This window comes from Daphnia carinata, chromosome 9 (assembly GCF_022539665.2).
Source record: "Daphnia carinata strain CSIRO-1 chromosome 9, CSIRO_AGI_Dcar_HiC_V3, whole genome shotgun sequence".
In the NCBI taxonomy this organism is placed as follows: Eukaryota; Metazoa; Arthropoda; class Branchiopoda; order Diplostraca; family Daphniidae; genus Daphnia; species Daphnia carinata.
Window position 1 is genome coordinate 3,239,593 of NC_081339.1, and position 23,646 is coordinate 3,263,238.

The following is a 23,646-nucleotide window of genomic DNA, read 5'->3' on the forward strand; positions in this document are numbered from 1 at the left end:
TAGAATATTAACGACTTTGTATTGACACTAAAAAAAACACGCACACTCACGCACGCAGAGACAGTCACGCACAACTGAGCATAATAGATTCACCAACAAACTGAGTGTTATAGATCTGTGTTGAGAATGGGAGGGAGGGTGGAGATGATCTACATCGATGATTTCCCCTATTACACGATTTAGCACATTTGATACAACAAAGCCTCTCAATCACTCCAACCTCTGCGTAGAATAAAAATTGGAATTTAAAAAGAAAACAAATTAAAAACAAAAAAAAACAAAAAAAACCAAACGCAAAACAAAGACATCAAAAATTGTGTTTTTAAAAGAAAAACAAAAATAGACATCAAATTATAGATATGTAGATCACTTCTATCAGCCCTAGAATATGCTGACACGAATATTGATTTCACAAATTTTTTTTTTTTTTTTTTATTTTTTTTTTTTTTCCTTTTTTGTGTCATAAATTAGAAAACAACTCTCAAAATGATGATTTTTCGACAGGTGGTATAGAAGTGGTGGAAAAACAAAATTCCACGACCTAAAAAAAAAAAATGATAATGTCGTGTTACGAATAGATTGCACATAACGTCCCTTTTCCCCCTTTAATTATAATTAAGTGTGTTAAACTTGACTCGAAATTAAAAAAAAAAAGCACAACGAGACATCGTAACAGATATGCATCAGTTGATATCGATTTTGAAGTTCAATATGTCGAAGTAGAAAATCCTGAAAATTTGAAGACGAAAACAAATGACACGACGTGCCAATTTAAAACCAAAGAAATAAAAAAATTTCATGAAGTAAATTGATTGTTGAAAAGAAGAAGAAACGGCCTCAAACGAAGGGGTAGTGGTGGTGGGAGAGTGACACTGTATGATATTTAAAATTTTCCAAAGAGTAACGTGGGGGTGGGCTAATTTATGTGGGTGTGGCCTCTGAGTGATGCGCGGGAGCCGGTGGAGGACTGGCCGACGTCTCGGCCTCCAACTCGTCCTCCTCGTCATCCATGTCGTCCATATTCTCGTCCCTGTCTTGGTCCCGGTCCTGATCCTCTAAAGCGGCTTGACTAGAGCAGTAGTATTTCTTGTGAGCCAAAAACGTGTTCATGTAGGTGAACGTGATATTGCACGATTTGCAGTGCTTCCGGAACGGATCGCTCCCGGTGGCGGCGCCTGCAGAGCCCGAATGGAAATCCGATGCCGAATTGCCTAGAGGAGGAGAGTGACCGCCCGAATGGGACGAATTGGAACCGCCGGTTGATGATTGGTGCATCATCATCACGTCATCCGGATCGATCTTCACTTGGATGGCTTCATCCGGCGATCCGGTGGATATCATCCGGCCCGACGGCAGCGATGACGGCGTGCTGGTGAGAGCCGGTCGCGGCGGAGGAGAGTGATGATCCGTTATCGTTTTGATGCGATTTGCGGCCGCGTTGGCATCCGCGAAAGGCGGTTTGGCGATGGCCGCCGGATTGTTGTTGACGGCCTGCTGGAGAAAATTGGAACTGACGACGGCAACGTCGCTGATTTCCCGTCCGTGGACCAGCTTCGAATGGCGGATGACATTGCCCCGATAGCTGGAGCTGTAGCAGCAAAGATCGCAGAGGAAGAGTTTGTCGGATCGGCATCCGGCTCCAGTGGTCGGTCCCGGAGAGTGATTAGCGATCCGCTGGGCCAGCTGGAGAAACTGCAGTCCGGCCAGAGACGATCCTCCCAGCTCTCTGCGATCTCTGGCGTTTCCGCCCGAGGGATCCGCATTTTGCGGATGGGCCGCCGAAAGAACTTTGGCGCAGACTTCCGGCGGGATTCCCAGCGATTTAAAAATTTGATCCACATCCGGCGGGGAGTTTGGCATCCCTCCGGCCGCCGGGTTGAACTCGCCAACGGCGCCGCTTCCGCCCATGATGCACGAAATGTAATTATCTTCGCAGAGATCCGCATTCCGCCGGTCGAAATGGATGCGGACGTGGGTCCGCATTCCGCGCAGCGTGTTGCCGCGGTAACCGCAGACGGAGCAGCGGAATGCCCTCACATTCGAGTGCGTCTCCACGTGTTTCTGCGCGGAAGCTGCTGTCGGGCTGACGACGTCGCAACACGGGCACTTCCATCCCTGAGGCTGGATCGATCCCGATCCACCTGCCGTAGGACTTCCTGTTCCGTGATTTAAATCAAATAAAAATGAATTTTGTTCGGCTTTTTAAAGTGACAAGAATAAGTAATAATATGTAATACCATTGTGACCGGGAGACGGGCCGGACGCGTTGGGCGAGACGGCCAAAGGTTCCGCATTGACTTTTCGAACGTCCGTGGCGTTTTTAAGCGCCGGATCGACTTCCCTCTTGGGGCAATAGAAACTGCGATGAGCCTGCAGGACAACGGCGGATTCGAATTCGATTCCGCACAGGGGACAAGCGTGTTTGGTTGCCCGCTGAATGACCGGATCGCGATGGACGGCAGGTGTCCCTGCTGCCACTGCCGCTTCTTCCGGCTGATTGCCGTTCACCTGTTCGGCAGCCGGTTCTTTGCCGGCCGGCTGGCCCGGCTGCTGCTGGTGTCTAGCAGCGCAGTAGTACTGCTTGTGCACCAAGTAGCTTTCCATCCGCCGGAAGCTAATGTTGCATTCTTCACACGGGATGGCGCTGCTGGGCCGCTGCGCCTGATGGATCAAATCCGTTTTATTAGACGGGGACAATACGGCGGAGGAGGAGGTGGTGGTGGGCGGGGCTTTGAAACTTGCTTGCAAAACGGCGTTCTCCAGCATGGCCAGCCACTGGGCCGGATTGGATGTCATGTCGTGGCCCGAGGGGACTCCCAGGCACATGCCCAGCGCTTCCAGCTCGGCAAAGACTTTGGGCGGAAGGAACGGAAGTGCCGGCTGCTGTTGCCCCGACGCATTGTCGGGGCTCGATTGATTGACGTGCGCCAATTCTTCCCTTATGCGGATGCCTCCGGTCGCGTTGCTGTTGGATTCCTTGGCTACCGACTCCTTGCGGGACGATTCCGTCGCGGCCGGATCCGATTCGCTCGTTTTTGAACTGAGATCCAGCGCAGTTTCCGGTGGAACGGCGGCCGCATTGGCCGCCGCCGGTGAGGGCGGCTCGGCCGGAAGCGGGGCGGCCGGTGGGACAGGAGTGACGGGCGCGGATGGAGCTACCGTCACAAGTGGAACGGCAGCCACAGCCGCCGGGGTAGTCGAAGCGGCCGGAGTGACGACGGCCGATGAGGTCGTCGATCGTGGCTCCTCCGGCGAATCAGCGCGGAACTGGATGTCTCCATGCGGCGAAACGATGACCGAATGAGGCGGCATGGGCTGATCGGCCGTCAGCAAACGCGCGGATTGCAGGATGCACAATGGAATGACGATCGGCGGATGGGTGGGCAGCATCAGGATGGTCATAGGACCTCCGCCCGCGTTCTGAGCCCGTCCGGCAACGCTTTCTCCAGCTGCAATGGATTTCTCCAGAGATGGGACAGGCGATCCGGCCGGTAGGTTGGCGCCGGCCATTTTCCGCGACTGGCAATAGTGCTGCTTGTGGACTTGATACGTTTTGAACGATGAGAACTGGATCTTGCAATCGGCGCAGAACCGATCCGCCCCGGAATCGACCGGTTGGCCGCCACCTCTTCCTGCAACTTGTTCATGGCGCGAAATTCCGGAGAGGAACCGGCCGTCGGTCTGTCGGACGATAAGGAACGCGACGTTTCCAAATGGCCAGCCGGAAGCGGGGGAGGTGAGACGGGATGTGTGGCTAAAAGCGGCAGGCCAACGTGAACCCTCATGTGTCGGTTGAGGCTGACACGCTTATCGGCGCTGAACGAACAATACGGGCAGGCGTAATAGCGTCCGCTGCGTCTAATCTTGGGGGCGGACGGCCGGTCGTTCAACTGCCACACACACACACACACAAAAAAAATGATATCCGTTTAAATTATGTCAAAAAAAAAAAAAAAAAAAAAAAAAGAAATGGAATCATTTTGATATTTTAGTTTTTTTTTTTTTTTTAATGCTCACCAGTTCGTCCATGGGCTCGGGAGTTTGACTCCTGCCGTTACTCAGGGCAACGTTGGCCATCATTTCCGGCTGCGTCGGAAGCGCAGGAAGCGGAGACGCGCTGGTGACAGGTGCTGCGGCCGGTGACACTTGAGGTCGTTTGGAGCAATAGTAAGTAGCGTGGGCGCTAAGGGTCGAGGCCGAACTAAAGCAGATTCCGCACGATGGGCACATATGATTTAATCCAGCTGAGGAAATTTGAGAAAAAAAAAAAAAAAAAAATCAAACAATAAGATAAAATTCAAATCATTTTTTCTTGCATGTTCTTCGTTACCTGATGATTTACTGCTAGCCGGAGGAGTTGGAGACAATCGATTCGGAATCGGCGGTGGCGGCGGCGGTGGTGGAGGTGCCACGGGCAAATTCATCAAAGAACCTTTGAAAAAAAATACACACACACACACGAAAAAAAAAACAAAAAAAACAAAAAAAAAAACATTAGAATAAATAAATAAAAATTCGTGTTTCAAATTAATGAGTTGTCAATTATTTGTTGTCTATGTTCCTTACGCGGAAATACATAGTTTCAATCCCCCCCCCCCCCACAAAAAAACAAAAAACAAATACAATTCAACGAAATCCAGTTTAACTGATAGACGAAAAAATAATTTGCATAAAGCAGAGTGTTATCTCTTTTTCTTGAAGAAATAGGAAAAAAGAAGAAGAAGGAAATGGTAGTTGAAAAAAAAAAAAGGGATCAAAGAGAAGAGCTTTGAAATCATCATCCCCGGCGATTGAGATTTGATGTTTCTGCGCGATAACAATTGAAAACGAGTCGGGAGGGCAGTCATCTTTTATCTTCTTCTTTCGTTCCTTATATTCTCTCTCTCTTTTCTTTCTTCTTGTAGAAAAAAAAAACTGGAACTGGTATAGAATACATTATGCAGCTGCTGGGTCGATGCGATAATGCGCAGCGATGGCTGATTGGCCGCTGATGCGTTCAGTGTGTCGCGGTGCCGTGTTCAGTTTCCATTAGCTGGCGCAATCAAGATGTAGATAAATCTGTATACTACTCTCCCGACTCCTCTCTCTCTATCTCTCTCTCCAGTATTATATATATATATATATATATACACACATTCAGGATAATATATAGCGGAGGAAAGAGATCTAGCAAAAAGGCTGGAAGTGGGGGGGGGGGGGGGGGGGGGGGGGGGGGGGGTGGGCCGGCCTTCTTGCCCCACTCTCCGGGGGGAGGGTGGCCTTGAATGGAGAGATGCTGATATGGACGTCGCCAAAAACATATATACAGAGAAGAAGAAGAAGAAGAAGAAGGAGGAAGGTTCACTGGGCGACGAGTTTATCAGGCATCCAAGTGAACTAGCGCAATAATCAGCTGGCCGGAAGGAACTGCGGGATTTTAGCCTTCGTAATCATAATCGCTGCACACACAAACACAGAAATTGAATTCGAATGAATCCCAAAAAGGGACTAGACGCGTTTTTTTTTTGTTTGTTTGACCGACTACGTTGACGTCACGTACCGACAACACGCGTTAATCAATCAGGGAAATTCAAAAAACAAAACAATGTTCTTATTTTAAACCGCTGATTAATCAAACAAATCCCATTCGCTTCAAATTTTTTTGTTTGGTTTTTTTTTTTTTTTTTAGAGATTAATCGAAACACATCCGGTCGGCCTTGGATGATGGACGTAACCCTATCTCTCTAAAAAAATCTATCAGCATCATCAATGATTGTGTTATTTTTCTTTTTCCCGTTCCATTCCATTAATTGGTTATTCGTTTTCCATTTTTTACGACGACAAGAAAAAGGAACGAAAAAAACAAAACAAAACAAAACAAGTCCGTCCGGTTTCTTTTGTAACACCCCATCGATACGTTCCAAAGAAAAATGAACGGTCCCATTTTCAAACCAGAATGAATCAAATGAAAGAAAGGCTCACTTACCATTGGGTATGCTCTGACGTAACAATGCAAAGTACTGCAGGCTGTGCAGGAGGTCAGCGCTGAGCAGCGGATGTTGAGTCGGTAGGCCCGGCACTGCGAGTTGGGCCGGCGGCGAGGGCCTGGATGCGCTCGGCACGACAATCAATTCGTCCTGTTCGATTTCGCGTCTCCGTTTCACGGCCGCCATGTTGCCGGCCGCGGCTTGTTGTTGCGCAGGTGGAGGAGGCGGCGGTGGTGGTGTAGGTGCGATCTGCGTTTTGCCCGATTTCATCGGCGGCTGGTCCGCGTCTTCCGACGGAGGCCGAGACGGAGGTCGGCCCCGACTCGAAGGGATGAGCGGATGAGCGGGCGGCGGCGGCTGCGGCGGAGGTGACGCAGCTGCGCTGGAACTGGTCGTCGTCAAACTGACACCGTCCTCCTCCAGTTCTTCCTCCTCCTCCATCGACAATGCAGACGACTTTGTATCGCCGCCGTTGAGGCTGTCGTCGTCCATTGCACCTCCTAACTCGTCGTCTCCTGTTTTTCAAAAAAAAAAAAAAAAAAAAAAAACATTCCGCCAATGAAATCAGTTGAATCGAACCATCGCTAGCAATGCGAGTTTTTTTATAACATGATTTTTTTCTTTTCGTTCTAGAGATGCGCTTCTATAGATTGCGAGCCGCTCTTCTTCTCGTCAATTCACCTGTGTTACTTTGAAACAAAGAAATAAATAAAAGGATGTGTAATAATAATAAAAGCCAGTAGGGGGGGGGGGGAGGGGAGAATCCAGCCATGCGCTGCGTGAATATTTCAGATTGTTACGCGACGTTGAAAGAGCACCGGGTAGAATCGCGAAAAAAATAAATAAGCGAAGAAGGGGGATTTGAAAACGCGCGCGCGCGTGCGCGTTATGGATCATCCGTCATTTCCGGATGAATTGGCCGCAAGAACGCGATTGGTGCAAAAGAGGCGGGCGCGTGCGGGATTTAGAAAAAAAAAAAAAAAAAAAAAAAAAAAAAAAAAAAAGGGCACTGGTCTCTTTCCACTTGGTTTCGTCTGACTGAATCAAAACGCGGCTAGTTGGGATACCACATTATAATCATCAAATAGCAACAACAACGAATAATAATAAAAAAAATAAAATAAAATAAAAGAGCGAGAAAACAATGTCGTCCATCAAAGCCAAAATGAAATTGATCCGAACGGAATGCGGATGGATGATGGCTTTATCGCGATAAAAAAAAAAAAAAAAAAAAAAAAAAAAGGAGGAAAGAAGAAGAAGAAGAAAACGGTCAGCAATGCCGCGGGCGTTAAGAGCGCACGCAGCTTTGAAGACGTGGCTTCACCTATCGCACGCGCATACTCATTTATTTATAATTTATGGCTGAGTGATGCATCAGCTGATAGGAGAGCGCTCCCTGCTGCTTTTGCCCGTTGGATGCGATTTATTTTCGCGCGAATATTTTTTTTTTTTTTTTTTTTGCTTCTTCTTCTTCTTCTCCTTCTCATTTTCATCTCCATCGTCTGTTTAAAGCTTTTTCGGGCTGCCATCCAGAATAACAAAACAAAAAAAAAAAAAAAAAAAAAAAAAAAAAAAAAAAGGAAAACAATCTGAGATGCAGTTAAGAGATGGATGAGTCGCCATTGGCAGATAGCATCGTCTAGCGAACAGCTTTTTGACACCGTACATTGTGCGTCACATTATATTGAATGTCGTGTTTGGCGCACACACACACACACACACTGTTTGAAATTGAGGGGAAAAAAAAAAATAAACAAAAATCAGCTGACGACAGATGGCAGTTGGCAACTGATCCAATTACCTGACATTTGAATTTGTTTTTCAAAAAAGGGAAGAGAGAGAGAGAAAGAAAAAAAATCAAAATCAAAATAAAAATCCGTGACGGGAATGAAGAACGCGCGAGGTAAATGTAGCGTGACATTTTGTCCACTTCTTTGATCAATGATGTCCTTGATTCCGGCTGCGATCGGACGCGCCTTCCATCAAAGATCAAAAAGAACTTTGCCTTTGCACGTACGACCAGCAGTCCTTTTTTTTTTTTTTTTTTTTTTCAAGTATCACCGGATGAGTATCGTGTCATCATCATCACCCTGGTGGAACGAAAGGCGCGTTCCGCAATCATCTTTTCTTTTTCTTATCGGATGATGGCGGTGAATGCGCACCGTACGTAATTGTATCCAATCGATTTAGCGGATCTAGTCATAGAACATTGGAGCGCGCGTGTGTGTGTGTCTGTGTGTGACAGAATAATAAAAAAAAAAAAATAGGGAGAGGATAAGACGAGCGTAGATATTCCATGTGACGTCAAGCGGACGATCCAGCGCGCGCTTTTTGAACTCAATCACACGGAACCATCTTCGTTTAAACTAAAAATCTTCTTCTTTTTTTTTCTTTTCATTTTTACATGTCAAATTATTGAGTCTCTTTAATCTTATGCGTTCCTTCTTTTTTTTTTTTTTTTTCCTTCCCTATCAAAAAAAAAAAAGAAAAGAAAAAAGATTACATATTCCACGGTGGGGGGGAATGTCATTCCCGCAGGCAAAAGTGAGGCAAATGGAATGAACTGTTTAAACTTGGCTCCTCACTTCCCCCCTTTTTTTTTTTTCTATTTTGATTTCTGTTCGGACATTTTCCTTATTGTTTTTTTATTTTTCTTCTTCTGTCTTTTTCACATGGACATTTAGCCGTGTGTGTGTGACGAAAAAAAAAAACAAAAAAAAAAAAAAAAAAACGAAAAGGGAATATAGACGAGGGTCGTTTTTACGCGATAAGGAACATAACACCGAGGACAATCTGGCAAGGGAGACTCCACCGAGTCGGGAGAGAGTGCCCGCATTTTTCATCCATCGATTGGATAAGTCTGAAAGCTTCTCCCTTCTCTCTCTCTTTCGAAATCATTCGGCTTTATAAGATTAAGCTTCTAAAAACCAGCGATTCAAATCACTTTGCCGCCCTTTATTTTTAATTTTTTTTTTTCTATATCATTGCTCTCAAGCGGATGGGGAAAGGGAATGTTTATCCGCCGCAGCGGCGGCGTTCCCGTCTGACAGGAACGTGGACAAAAAAAAAAAATTTGATATTACCAAATACACGCACTCCATACACACACACACACAGAGACAGAGAGACACAGACATATGGGAGCTAGAGATGCTTGACGGGGGTCATATGTTGATTAGCATCTTACACATTCAACCGGATGACATCATCCGCCAAACGAGAGAGAAGGAAAAAAAAAAAAAATATAATCTTTCCGAAAACCCTAGAGGCTAAAGACAAACATTATTGCAGCATCTCTTCCTTTAATAAAATAAATTTAAAAAAAAAAAAAAATCAAATCTATTAGATTTTTTTTTTTAAAGGCGGGAAGTTTGAATATATTTTTTTTTTTAATGACTCGCATTCTCCGTTCGGCGATATAAGCAGAAAATGTTCACCATTTTTTAAAATATATTTTCGGAAACGCTATCTGACGATCTTAGTATTTTTTTTTTTTTTTTTTCTTGGCGAAAAATAAGGGAAGAATTAGAAAACGAAAGGGATGACTCCACTAGCGGATAAGGGAGGCGGAGTAGGACGAAAACGGCTAGCAAGCTCCTCCTTATCTTTGATGACGATCGATCGATAAGCAAGTCCCCAGTCGCCAACTCATCAAGATAAAAAGGTAAAGAGAAAAAAAGAGTGAGAGAGGGAAAAAGAACTTTGAAAGAAGAAAGTATTGAGGAGGAGGGTGCTATAGAGGTGGTAGGATGGCTAAGAAACAAGAGGGGCATAAAAGCCCAGGCAGATGATGGAAAGATAAAGACGGGCACGTCGGGACGCGGGCAGCAAGAAACAAAAATCGGAGTAAAAAAAAACAAAAGATAATGAGGAATCGATTGCGAGAGTGTGTGTCCTCTTCACGTCTCACGACTTTATTCGTGAAAAAAACAAAAAAAAAAAAACAAAAAAAAAGGCTGCTTTATCTTTCGTTCACTGCCGGTCATGAAAGAAACACACGCACCTTTCATTATTACGCCACGATATTTTTAAATTTCGGCTGGAAACAATGTATGACTTAAAGTGAGAATGATATTCGATTTAAAAATGTACGTACGAGAGCGCCGTATGCGGCCAAACGGCAAAAGAATTGTGTCAAAAAGAGCGATGTGAGAAGTTCACTACAATCACTTCACTGCGCCACTGAAACATCACAAACGTCAATGTAAACAAAAACAAATACAACAAGCGCTACGTTCAAACGAACTCTTTTACGCTTCCTCCTCCACACTACACACGCACGCAAAACCCGTGTTTTTTTCTTCCTTCCCCTCTCTTCTTCTTTTTTTTTTTTTTTTCAAATTGATTTTGTGTTGCTTCCTCACTCGCCGGAGGTCGGTCCAACACTGACACTCGCTCCCCAGGAAACTCTTTGGGCATTGGCGTGTTATTGGTGTGTGTGTGTGTGTGTGTGTGTAGTGAGGGATGGCGAGAGAAATGCAACATAGAGAGGAGGGAACTACTACTACTACTACTACTACCGCTGCTACCATACCACCCAGATAGCCTTCCAGTGTGTGACTTTTCTTCCTTCTTTTCTCCCCCCCCCCCCCCATCCTTACTCCCACCAATGTTTTCTTCTTTATTTCTAAAGGTGCCGGTCACCTTGTTTTCTCACCTCGTCGCTATGGCTTCCTACTGGGCTTCTAACGCTACCCCCTTTTTTTTTTTTTTTCGTTTGTTGAGTTTCCAATCACACGAGAGGGGGGACCCTTCAGTTATGACGTCATTCAAGTTTGGCTTTTTCTTTTTTTTAAACTTTTTTTTTATTTTTAAAGGAAATAAGAAGATGCATTTCTTTTTCTGGCAGCATCGCGCTCTGTAACTCGGCCGAAATTCTTTTCTAGGGAGGGGGAGTAATGCCATCGATATCAAAAGCATTCAAGATTGTAAGTTGCGATTAGCCGAGTCGAGATAACAACGCGAGTCAGCTATCCTCCATATTCCCATCGCACACACACATACACACACACACACACATGAATATCTTCAATATAAATCAAAAAATCTGATTTGTTTAAAAAAAACAAAAAATGGTGTGTTTTTTTTAAATAATAAATAAATACAAGAGCATTGGTTAGGTTGTGCGAGCAGGATGTGCGAGAGAGAGGGAGCGATAAGCCGGTCATGAAAATACCAGCCGAGATAAGAACGATATCAAAGTTTTCCTATCTAGAGAGTTAAAGGCAAGCGAGAGTACAGCAGAAAGAAAAAAAAAAAAAGGGAAGATAGAAATGTCTGAAAGATGTTTCGGTGATAATACAAGTACTCAAGATGTAAACGCAGACGATATAAAATGTATATAAAAAAAAAAAAACATTTAAATATGTGGGTTAGACGATGCAAGGATCGTCATTCTTTTCTCCAGAGGGTCCCTTAAAAGAAACTGATTATTTGTTTTAAAAAAAAAAAAAAAAAAAAAAAAAAAAAAAATCAGTTTCATATGAATTCAGAGTGTGTGTGTGTGTGTGTGTGTGTGTGTGTGTGTGTGTATTACATGTATAGAGTTTCGATTAGAATGACGCGGATAAGGGAGAGGAACAGTGAAGCATCAGCCAAAGCGAGAGTGTCGCGTGTGTTTCGATGGCGTCTGCGAGAGTGAGATAACCGTTTTGCGGCTGCCGAGGGATAAGGAGGAGGTGGAGAAATCAATCCGCTTCGCCTTGCGTGAGGGATAGAGCAGCGATTTTGATATGCCTCTACGATGCGCGCCAGGTCTTGCAAGAAAGCCGATAACGATGGGAGAAAAAAAAAGGGGGAAATAAAAAAAAAAAGACCGGCCAGAAGATGATAAAAAAAACATTTTAAAAGTACGCGCGAGTTGATTGAATACAGGTTTTTTTTTGTTTTGATAAAGAAAAAAAAAGGATGTATAATTTAGGTTCTATTTTTTAACCTATAATGTTGAGGGCCTTTACGTCTCGTCGGTAGCGACATCTAGCGATGATTGTCTGACATTTTACTTTGTTCTCTCGACAGATGGCGTTAATTAATAATTTTTTTTCCAATTAAATTACGAAAAACAATGTCATCGCCAAGTTCTAGATAATATCGAAACGATAGTGCAACGTTAATAAACGTTATGAACGGTAAATTTTAAGCAAGTCACAAGATAAGGATGCGGAAGGGGGGGGGGGGGACGATACCGCACTACGTCCCCACAAAGATAAAAATTTCGGAAAAAGATAATAATAATTTTATAAAAATCACAGCTGTTTTGCTTCTGCTCTCGGCTGTCAAACAAACGAACGATAAGATTTATTCCAATTCGATGAACGATCACGTCTTCCCAACATTTCGCTTCGAAAACACAGACGAGATTCATAAAGGCCAAAAACAGTATTTTGTTTACATAATTCTTTCTTTTTTTGTTTTTTACGTACAAAATTTTTCAATTCCCTAATATACAAATTTCGTTCGTTTTTTTTTTTTCTATTCATTCCCGGCGCTTACTTATTATATATTTTTTCCCTCCTGATTTTGTCTTATCTTAATCATATGAAAAATATGTATATTATATACGAGAAATCTCTTTCGGATGGAGAGACTAACCTTTTAAGGACAAAATTCTAATGAAAAAAAAAAAAAATGAAAAGCCTTCAAAAAAAAAAAACTCTTCAAAAAGGAAAGGAGGGGGATATAGAATCCAGAAGGTTTTTTTTTTGGGGCGCGGGCTTCTATGGAATCAAACACGGAGAGACACACGAGAGATTACAGTCGGACTTGATTCAAATCATAAAGGGATGTAAAAATCCACATAACAAAAAAAAAAAGAAAAAAAAAGAGACAAAATAATAAAAGGATAACAGAAGGGAAGAAAAAAAAAAAGAAAGAACTACTACTACTAATAATATGCATAAAAAAAGATATAAGCACGCAGAATAAGGAGATGGCTGTTGTTGTCATGCACTGGCTGGACGGGATCTTGTCGTCTTATCTATCTCAGAGTGACTTTTTGTCCGTGTGTGTGTGTGTGTGTGTGTGTTTATAGTGTAGTACTACTGCAAGAGGAGGAGGTGGTGGAGGGGTGGAGGTGGGCTTCGCAACGGAATGGCAAGAAGAGATAAGGCACTGGGAAGTCGTCGAAAATGATACGGCCCCGAATTGCGCGCGACCTCGTTCCCGAAAAAAAAAAGAAGAGATAACGCGCATACATAAAAGTCAATCATTTTTTTTTTCTTTCTTTTTTGCTTTGCTCTCTTCCTTTTTTTTTTTTTTGTTGTCCCGTTGGCCTGTTGTGTCCCCTGGGCGTTCGATTAGAGAGACATTTATTTTATATATATATATATATATATATTCATTCAACATCTCCATCAAAAGATGGTGGAGGAAGGGGAGGAGGAATCACACAAAAGGCAGATTGTGAACTTCGCTGCTCGTGTGAGTTTCTCGGGATACACCCCCCCCCCCACAAAACAAAAAAAAAACTCGTTCAACAGCTTTTTTTTTTTTTCACAATATAAAAAAAAAATGCATCACAGTTGGATAATCAAGCGTCCCTGCCTTCAGCACACGACCCACCCGCAGCGTCACTCCAGCAGCGATCATTTTCTTCTTAAAAGAATAAAAAAAAAAAAAAAAAAAAAAATGCGTGATATCCTATGCCAGCAAATATAGACACACCCTAATCTATTTCATCACCCCCTGGAACTATACGTTTTTTCTTTCTTTCTGGCATCGCTGTTGTGGGAGGGTGAGGTCTATTTTTTTTTTTTTATTATTGCAAAGGATCAAACATGTTACTCTTCTTTCGATCGCAAGAGATTTAGAGTTAAACCTACAAACGAAATCATTTTCAAAATATTCAAATGAATAGTTGATGTTTAATTCTACTGCGAAGCGAAGGGTGAAGGCAAAAAGGGATCCATTTTTCGGTTTAAATTGAATAGAGCGAAGCAGTTTTAGGTATTAGCAAACAGCACGGCTGTCGGGCCGATTGTTATGAATTGGAATTAATGCGATAATATGTAAGCAAACAATCATTTTTTCCCTTCTCAAAAGTACACAATATTTGTGTTATCTAGCGGTAGCCAGCACTACATTTTCACGCCGTAAGTCTCTTTCAACTCTACGAGCTAACCAATCCTTTTTTTTTTCACCCCAAAAAATGGGGATTTACTCACACACACACACACAATATCCATAACTCAGCAAAAGACTGATGGATAAACACAAGCGAAAAAAAAAAGGCCTACACACACACACACACACACAGCGTAAGTATATAGAACGGCTTTCTTATCAGTCTGAAACCAAGCAGGCCGAGCAAACACACACATTTTTCTTTCCCCCTCCTCCCGCTTTATATATATATATTTTTTTTTTCAATAGAACTATTACACATAATAAAGAGTACGTTATACGTAGAAGGGCCCGTATCTGTTGGGTAGCAGCAGCAGCAGCATCCAACATGGCCTACCCCGATTACCCCGACTGGCTGTGCGAACATCAGCGTGAGATACACACAATGCTTTTTAAAAGCTAAACACACACACACACACACACACACACACGCTCTATATTTTGTTTTGGCTTTTCTACTCGGGCAGTTTTTGAAAGAAAAAAAAAAAAAGAAGAAGAAGAAGAGCCCCCCTCCCTCCTTTGGAATTGATTCCGTTACGAAGCTTTTGCGCTATCTCGGCGCGCACCCCTTTTCCTCTCTATGCAGTTCACGGCCTTTTAAACCGTTAAAGGAATAAATAATAATAATCATGAAAAAAAAAATAAAAATTCCCTTTCTCTTCTGTTTGCCCTGCCCACCGGAATAGACGACGAAGGCCTACGTGAGCGCAAGTTTCGCTGGCATACTGTTGATATCAAGTTTTGCGGTGTGCGTCGCGACGCCGTTCGTTATTATTTCAGATAGGCCGTCATCCGGGCAAAGAGAGAATTATCGTCATGTGTCAGAGACAGTCAAACAAAACAGGGAGGGGCGGGATGGGGCTTCACGTGATTGGAATCAATTCAAATGAGATGAGGCCAGATCGAAATGAAGAGCGCCAACATTCTGAAGCGCGTCAGATAGGCCAAACTACGTATATAAAGCGAGTAGGACTTTGGGGGAGGGGGGGGGCATATCATCCAATCACGCAGAGCAGTTGCGCATCAAAGTGCAGAAACGTCGTACGTAAATAATTCAAGAAGTTTAAAATTCAAAGTTGATGTAGAGCGGCTTTAGAAATACGAGATGCCACCTGGTGTGGGGTAACAGTAGCTTTGAAAAATGCTCATTCTTTTTTTTTTTTTTTTTTTTTTTTTTCAAAGAATGATATATTTTTTTCCCCCTGCTCTTGTCGGACGAGTTGAATGACAGCTGACTTGCTTCTATCAATTGCATGCATACACACACAGACGCACACACGCAAGTTGAGTTTCGGAGCTAGGAGGATGGACATTGTCATGGTTCGTTTCCATTACACTAGTCAGAGGGGAGTGTGTAGGAGGGTGTAGGCCTTTGAGTGTAGCGTCCAGATTCATTGGAACTTTGAAACCTGGGCAGAGTCGCTGATTTCAACGGACATGTATATATAATCAATACGCGTGCAATCGCCATTTTGGAAGGGGGGAGTAAGAGAAAGAGGGGAAAGGTTAAAAAAAAAATAAAAATGGTAACAAAAAAAAAAAAAACATTCGATATACTTAAAACAAAAAAAAAAATGCTTCATTTGCAGTAGCCGGAGAGAGTAATAATAGTAGTAGTAGTATAGTCTCGCTATACAGAGACCCTCCCCTTTTTATACACAAGAGTCGTCGGGAGTTTCGCAGTTAGTAAAAGGGCGGGTGGAACGCTTGATTAAGTAGTGATGGCTGGGAGGAAAACGGTGTGCACAGGGAGGGAGAGGGGAGGAGGAAAGGCTGACCGTCGCCATGGCAACGCTTTCTGGTACAGAGATGAGAGGTAGACACATCACAAGAGACTGCGTGAGCGCATTTTTCTTTCCTTTTTCGTGTGTGCGCGCGATAAAGATGGACCAGTACAACATGTTGTTCTCTCCCCTTTATTTTTCAGGCCCCAATAACCGAATCGAAATGCGAAATGATTTCGAAAATCGAAATGAAAGAATTTGAGGCAATCGGGCTGTATCGATCGCGAACGAAATCTGGGACAGCTGTTGAATTTTTGCTCTAAGTTTTGCGCGCAAAACAAAAAAAAATCACGAAAAGAAAAAAAAAAAAAAAAAAAAAAAAAAAAAAAAAAAAAAATCTGTGAGAGACAAGAGAACGAAGGCCCATAAGAGGGGGGAGAATGAGAGGGAGAGAGAGAGATGCGTACTGTGTATTGATCGACGCCAGTTAGCGAAAGGACCGAGAGAGAGAGAGATGAGAAGAGAATTCAATTGCAATTGTGCAAGTACGCGTCCCTTTTCTCCCTCTGCAACGGCACCGACTTGCGCCAAATCCCCTTTCCTATTTCAACAGCCTCCTCTCCTTTTTCCCACACCCGACAACGTAATCATAGGAGCTTCTAGATCCTTCGTCTTCCCCTTTCTAAAATAAAATGAATGAGTCCAAAAAAAAAAATAAAAAAAATAAAAATAAATCTAATGAAAAATGAAGCGCATCAAAAATTCGATTGAATGGATCACGCAAAAATCTGCTGGCCGGAGTGCGATAAAAGAAAAGTCGGCGGGTTTGCTCCTACTGCCATCATCATCATCTTCTTGTGGGCTGTTGGTTAGTCGCTTGTGATGTTTGGCCCAGACTTTATCGATAACATTTATCGCCGTTCTCGTTGCTCCTGTTCCCTTTAGTTCAACCCCCCCCCCCCATCTTTTTTTTTTTTTTCCTCTTCTTCTTGCCCTATCCTCTGCCTGTTTGTGTATACGGCGTGAATGCAATTCCCGACGACTATATGTGTGTTGCTTATCGCTGATCGCCAGACGCAACCGCTCCCGCACACCGCCCTCGGCTGCCCCCTTTTTTTTTTTTTATTTCCTTTACCGCGGCAGCGCAAACCCAACGAGCGAGAGCGATATGTCAGATGCATTTTTTGATGGACTCACTCACTTTTCTCTTGTTACGCTCTGTAGCGTGTATAACAAGAAATGGATTTAAAAAAAATTAAAAAAAGAAAAAAAAAAAAAAAGAAACTGGAATATAATGTAAGCAATGACTTCGGGACGTTCCAGATCAGAGGGGCGGGCAAAATCCATTTTTGGGAACCCTTTTCATTTTTTAATTTCTTTTTTTTTTTTTTATAAGTCCTGATTGGTCCGATTAGTAGAAACAAAAGACTTTTAGACAACGACCAATAGCTGACTAGACCATTGTTCTGTTACGGAGCCCCCCCCCCCCCCGTGTGTAGAGAGAAATCAGCTCTTGTAATCGTCAACTTTGATGATTTTTCTTCGACATCGTGTTTAACTAACAAACGACAAGAGCATCAACAATAAGAATTAAAGCAAAAGAAAAAAATGAAATGGATACGTTTCTCTCGAAACTGGACTTTGTTTTTTGTTTTTTTTTGTTTTCAATAAAAGGAAGAAGCCTAGCGAGCGAAAACAAAAGTCTTTGCTATTCTTTGTTGGCACATCGAGATGGATGCAACACAAACAGATGCTTCCAATCCGATGGAAACGGATATACGAGATTTCGCTTCTCGTTTTTCTCCGTATACGATCTTCTCTCAACACTTGAGCACGGCCACGGTGATAGAGGCCGGCCCCTATTGTTTCGCCATTCGTATTGTCATTGCGGTAAAAGTCAAAACCCTTCCCCTCCCCCCTCCTTCGGAAAAAAAAAACAAAAAACAAAAGAAAATTTTCGAATAATGTGGAAAAAGTCAAAACAAAAAAAGAATAAGACAAAATTTCATCCAATGGCAGAGCGTCCTCCTGCTCTTCGCTCATCATCAATTCACGGCGCGCGTGTGTGTGGTCTGTGTGATGGTCTTCTCTATTGGTCTAAGATCACGACCTCAGATATGCTAATGATCCGATGTAGAAATAAAAAAAAAAAAAAGAAGAGGGGAACTTCAAAATCATCCACGTGATTTTCCATTTTACACGAGCAGAGGTGGAGGGGGAGCGAGAAAACGTGTAAAAGGATAGATGCAATTTCATTCGAAAACGCATTTCATATGACAATAAAAAAGAAATAGATATCCCCTATTGTTTTTTGGCGCGAGCCATTCAAACGAAAAAAAAAAAATAAGACCTTCGTGATGAATAAAAAAAAAAAATATTATGATCCGTCCGTGTGGGTGGCCTGTAATAACGATCCCTTCCCTACCGCACAACAATGAATAAAAAAAACACACACAAAAAGATGAGAAACAAAACAGCGATCATCATCGAGCCTCCCGCATGTTTTCATTTGATTGTTATGGTATTCCAAACAAATATTGGGAAACCAGTAGTAAAACAAAAAAAAACAAAAATTTCAAAAATGGCGCGGATTTTGAAATCGAAAATCGAAAATTCAAATCTTTTTATGATTTCTGGATTTAAAAAAAAAAAAAAAAAAAAAAAGATGAATGTCGATTTGCTGATTTGAAAGCAAAATAAAACAAAACAACGTGAACAAATTCGTGAAAAACACGAAATCCCCTCCAGGAAAAACGAAGAAAAATCGTTGAAAAAAAAAGAAAAGAAAAAAGAACGAACGCGGATGGAATCACGAATTCGACCAGCAGGCCGCATACCGTCACGTTCTTCTCTCTCTCTTTCGGTTGGGTGTCATGGGGCAAACAAACACAAGACACACCGTTGTGTGTGTGTGTGTGTTTTTCGTTAATCTACACACAGACACACACGCCGAATAAAAGCGCAACGGAGGCTATAACAGAAGAGAGAGAGAGAGAGAGAGAGAGCTATTCAGATTAGATCACTACGAGCAACTTGCTCCGGCATAATCTTACGCATTTGTTTTCTTTCAGTCTCAGAAAAGAAAATGAAAGGAAATACAAAACAAAACAAAAAAAAAAGAAGAAGAAGAAGAAACACGGAAAGGACATTTGGATCGAGAGCTGCCCCGATGCATTGAACGGACTGTATTCAAATATTTTATCTTGTGGGGGGGGGGGGGGGAGCGTTTGGAGATTGTTGCTTCTGTTGCTTGGTCTGTTTATCAGGATGGAGCGACGCCATCTATTTCCACCCTGCGATTCTTATTTGATTGGGAAGATGGAAAAAAAAAGAAAGAAAAAAAAAACTCACTCGGGATTTGTCTACGTCATTTTTTCTTCTCTTCCCTGTGAGAGATAACCAACTCTTCGTCTGCTGCTGTGTGTGGATATAGAAAGAAAAAAAAAAAAGAAGAAAAACTGACAAGAAAAGCTTTAGAAAGAAATCAAAACCTTTTTTTTTTTTTCTTCTTCTTCGTCTTCTCGTAAGAGAGTCAAATCTCTTGTTCATCTCTTCTTCTTTCGTCTGTTATTCGTCTGTTTTTTCTTGTTATCTCCTCTCTCCATCAGTATCGCAGTTCGAGAGACGGCGGGAGTCTTCCCCCCTCTCCAAATGTGTGCCCACCCAGTCCTTCACTTCTTTTTGAAAGACACTCCACAAAACTCCCAAAAAACAAAACAAAAAACTAAAATTTCCCTTTAAAAAAAAAAAAAGATTGATACAAGGCAGAAAGGTATCGTTATTAATATGCCGAACAGGTACACGGGGCGGATGGAAGCCGATGCGCCTTTTCTCGAAACCCCCCCCTCCTCCCAAAAAAAAAAAAAAAAACCAATTCGTTTTGCTTATTCTTTCAGCTACCGACGATATCCAAACACACACACACACACACAAAAAGAGATCGAGACATTCGAAGCGTCAGGGCCGCCCGTCGATGCCCGCATGCAAAAGAGATTTGTTTTTGTTTTTTCTCAAGGTTTTCGTTATTTTTGGGTGTCGATAGATCATCAGGGCTAATCCAAGGCTCTTTTCGTAATAATAACTATAAATAAAAGCAACACGATTTTCTTTTTCTGATGCGAACGGGAGTAGACAAAATGCTGCCGACGAATGTGTCAATGCCATAAATGAATGAATCACGAAAACAAGAGAATTTCGTTCTCTACGATAACAAGAAACAAACAAACAAAAAAAAAAAAAAAGGCGGCAGCCGACACAAAAACACAGTCATATTTGCAGTCGTAAAACGCATCGAAACGAAATGGAATGTGGACGCGTGTAAAATTCTCTCCTCATCAAACGGCCACGGTTTCGAGTCCGGCCAGCCACTCGCCGTTTTTCTTTTCTTTTTCTTCGTTTGTTAAGAAAAGAAATGATAGTAGTAATAGCAGTGTAGTAGCTGGTGTATCTATCCACCTTTTTTTTTTTTTTTTTTCCCCATTTAATATCCATGTAGTAGTGGTAGTAGTAGTGGTAGACGAAGGTTTTGCCCCTCTGTGCTGTCGGATTGATCGAAAGATATGCAAAACAGGAAGAAAAAAAAAAAAAAAGAACTTTTTTTTTTTTTTTTTTTTTTTCCTGTTTGATGATGCTTATCTGCGCATTCACTTCTTCTTCGTCTTCTTCTCTCCGGATGATTTCTATTTCTTTTTTCGATTCTACTAGCATCGTTCCTTTTTTTTTTTTTAGGGAGTTGAGCAGGTTAATCAAAAGCCCATATCAGAGGCTACAGCGGGAGTTGAGAGGTGGCGCCATCCCGTCCCGAAAACATTTTTTTTTCAAAAGAGTGTTCCTCCTTTTTTTTTTTTTAAAACAAAACCTGACGCTCTCGGGAGGAAGAATCTCCTCATCCACCCCCTCATTCAAGTCTTTGATTTCTTCTTGACCAATTCGGATTATTATTTCCGTCAAACACGCTGATGGATCTTGAAGACATCTCTTATCCATTCTCTCTCCCTCCCCCCTCTTTCCAATCCCGCATCCTTTAAAAAAAAAAAAAAAAAAAAAAAAAAAAAAAATATAATAACTGATAAAGGTCGGAATCAACACACAAAAAAAGTGAGAGATTATCATTTCGTTTTTCCCTTTTGGGGATGAGGAGGTAAACCGGTTTGTCCCAATCGTTGGCCGTTGTGCTTCCTGGATTTTTCAATCAAGATGAGCGGGACCATGCTCCTGTATAAGAGCTGGCCTTACAGACAACACGGAAAACTCGTCATTGTCGTCGGCATCGACGTAAACTATACAAATCAACTTGTTTTCGTCGAAATCATTTTCAGTTCGCTGGTGGCTACTGCCCTTTCAAGTTTTCTTTCTTTTTCGCTTATTAATTTTGATTTCTTTCTACTGCGCGTCTTGTGTTTTTTTTTAAAAATTTTTTTTTCAATCAAAAGAAAAATGATTAAAATTTATTCGACGACACATAAATATGAACGTGCCAGTCATCGGTCAAAATGAGAAAACAAATGAAAAAGAGAGAAATAGGGCGCGGTCAAACTATCAAATCATTATGGATTTCTTTCTGTCCATGTTATGGATTGGATAGTAGTTGGGCCGCCTATTTTTTTTTCTTCTATATAAAGGAGCACTTCATCTCCAATCAAATATGAATCACACTGACTTTGATCTATTAAAACTTTAGATAATGCACGAGCATGTGGCAACAGTGGCACACGAAGGAGAGGGGAACGCCGTGACAGCCCCATCTCTTCCCTTTTTATTCCTTAAAAAAAAAATGTCCTTATACTTTGCTGGCCCCCCTCCCATGTAAATTGTATGTAGTGCGTAACACCGGGGCTGGGCAGAAAGCCGTTTAGGAATTATTGAAAAGGTGAGCGGCATGTCGTGCGATCGACGATGGATACAGAACGCAAGAAAGAAAAAGGACGAGCGGATGTGTCGCTTTTTTTAAAATACATTCCCGCCGATCGATTCGTGTCCATCGCTTGCCCGCCTTTACTGCGTCCGTCCTAAAAGCGGTCCAAATATAACCATCAAAAGGTACACATTTTCCAGCGAGCGAACAACAATCCTAACCTCTGCCCGTTTGCGTGTCGGATGGGTAAACAAGAAACAGGTGCACATCATCGCACCGGTTTCAAATGCGCATTAGTTCAAATTTCTTTTCAAATTACCCGCCAAAGTAAAAAAAAAAAAAAAAAATCTATTTGAATTTCTTGTTTGTTTGTTTTTTCCCTTTTATCAAAAAAAGAATGCGTTTTCCGCGAACGCGAGGACAAACACAATTTTGCAATAAAAAAAAAAAAAAAGAATTCGGGTCGCGCTGGGATCCAAACACCACATTCCGCTAGAATGAATATTAACAAGTAGTGGAGCAATCAACATAATCACAATCAAACCCTCATGCAAAAAAAAATAGAGGGGAGAGAAAGAATAATAGAAGGAAGATAAAAATAAGAAGAGAAACCTTGTTTTCTTTCTCTTTCCAGGTAGAAGCCATTTTTAAAACGGGACTATAAATAGACAGGCGACTACCGAAAATAGACCAAATTAGCGGTCAAAAAGAGAAAGAAAATAAAAAATATATATATTTATTTATATCGTTACAAGCGAAAAAAAAAAAGAGAACAGGGGTGGTGTGTATAGAGCAAAAGATTACAGAAGACAAAAGAAAATGAAATAAGCTTTCAAAAAAAAAAAGAAAAAAAAAAAGGGAACTCGGGCCACCGTCCAAAAATCGACAGTCTACGTTTTGATTGGTGGCAAGCGATAAGGGTTGGTTGTTTTCTGTGGTAGTTAGTGGTGGAGTTTTCCGACCGCCATCCATCAGTGCCAGTTGTTTTCGTTTTTTTTTTTTTTTCGAACGAAAAAAAACAAAATCAAATAAAAGACGGGAAGACAAATCAAGACGCGACCGAAATCAAAATGAAGCGTATCATTTGCGTACGTGCACATTGGAGAGAACACGCCAAAGAGCTTATAGCTAATAAAAAATAAAAAGCCGGTACGCGCGATTGCGTCACATGATGTTTTTTTTTTTTTTTTGTTGGCTTTTCTCATTTGCTTTACGGGATTTAAGAAAATAAGAAGAAGAAAAAAAAACATGTGAGGAGAAAGGCATTTTCCGCCCCGTTTCAACAGTTTGGCCATTTATAGACACGTAGTTCTATAGTGGGCGGACGATCTTGTTCTTTTTTTTTTTCCAGCATTGGGAAACCAACAAAGTGAGACACACGCAAAGTTCATTGGTTGAAAATGATTCAATAAATCCGATCCGAAAATAAGTTGGGAGAAAAAAAAATAAATAAAAAAGGGAAAGGAAACGCCCCAAATCGTTGCCGTAATGCATTAGCTACCTAAGCTGTTTTTTTTTGTGTTGCTCGATAACACAAAAATTCTAAACGCAAATTTCTCTATGCTAATGTCGTGATTTTTTCGATCGTTTGGCGTACAAAAATAGATCGAAACAATCGAATCGCCATTCCTACTCCCGCACGCAATTATATCGAGTCATGTGACAATCAAAACGTGATCCATTTGCGAAAAAATCCCACGTTATGTTTCACGCAAAACACGATTTTGCCAAACGAAAATACTTTTACCTATTTCCTCCTTTCATTTTTCTTACGGCAAGAAAAATCGCAAGGCCTCGAAAGAAAAAAATTAATTTGAGTGGGGACTTACTTTTCACCGGTTTTGGATTGCTCTGCTTCCTCCGTGACATAATAGTCTCTCTTGTTAAAAAATTCTTCAACAGCGTCCCGATGTAACGAACCGGCTGATTTGTTTTCCAACACAGCCCAAAGAAATGTTTCTATTTTTTTTTTTCACACCAA

The 23,646-nt window shown here is 42.0% G+C and overlaps 1 protein-coding gene across 1 annotated transcript; it reads right to left on the reverse strand.

Annotated features, from left to right (window-relative positions):
• Positions 1-23,646, reverse strand: LOC130688186 (zinc finger protein ush-like). Its single transcript, XM_057511140.1, is given in 7 exon segments — positions 1-2,156; positions 2,238-3,611; positions 3,614-3,890; positions 4,018-4,244; positions 4,331-4,432; positions 5,966-6,481; positions 23,495-23,646. Coding segments are annotated over 7 exon segments (3,771 nt in total). The 5' UTR covers positions 23,535-23,646; the 3' UTR covers positions 1-921.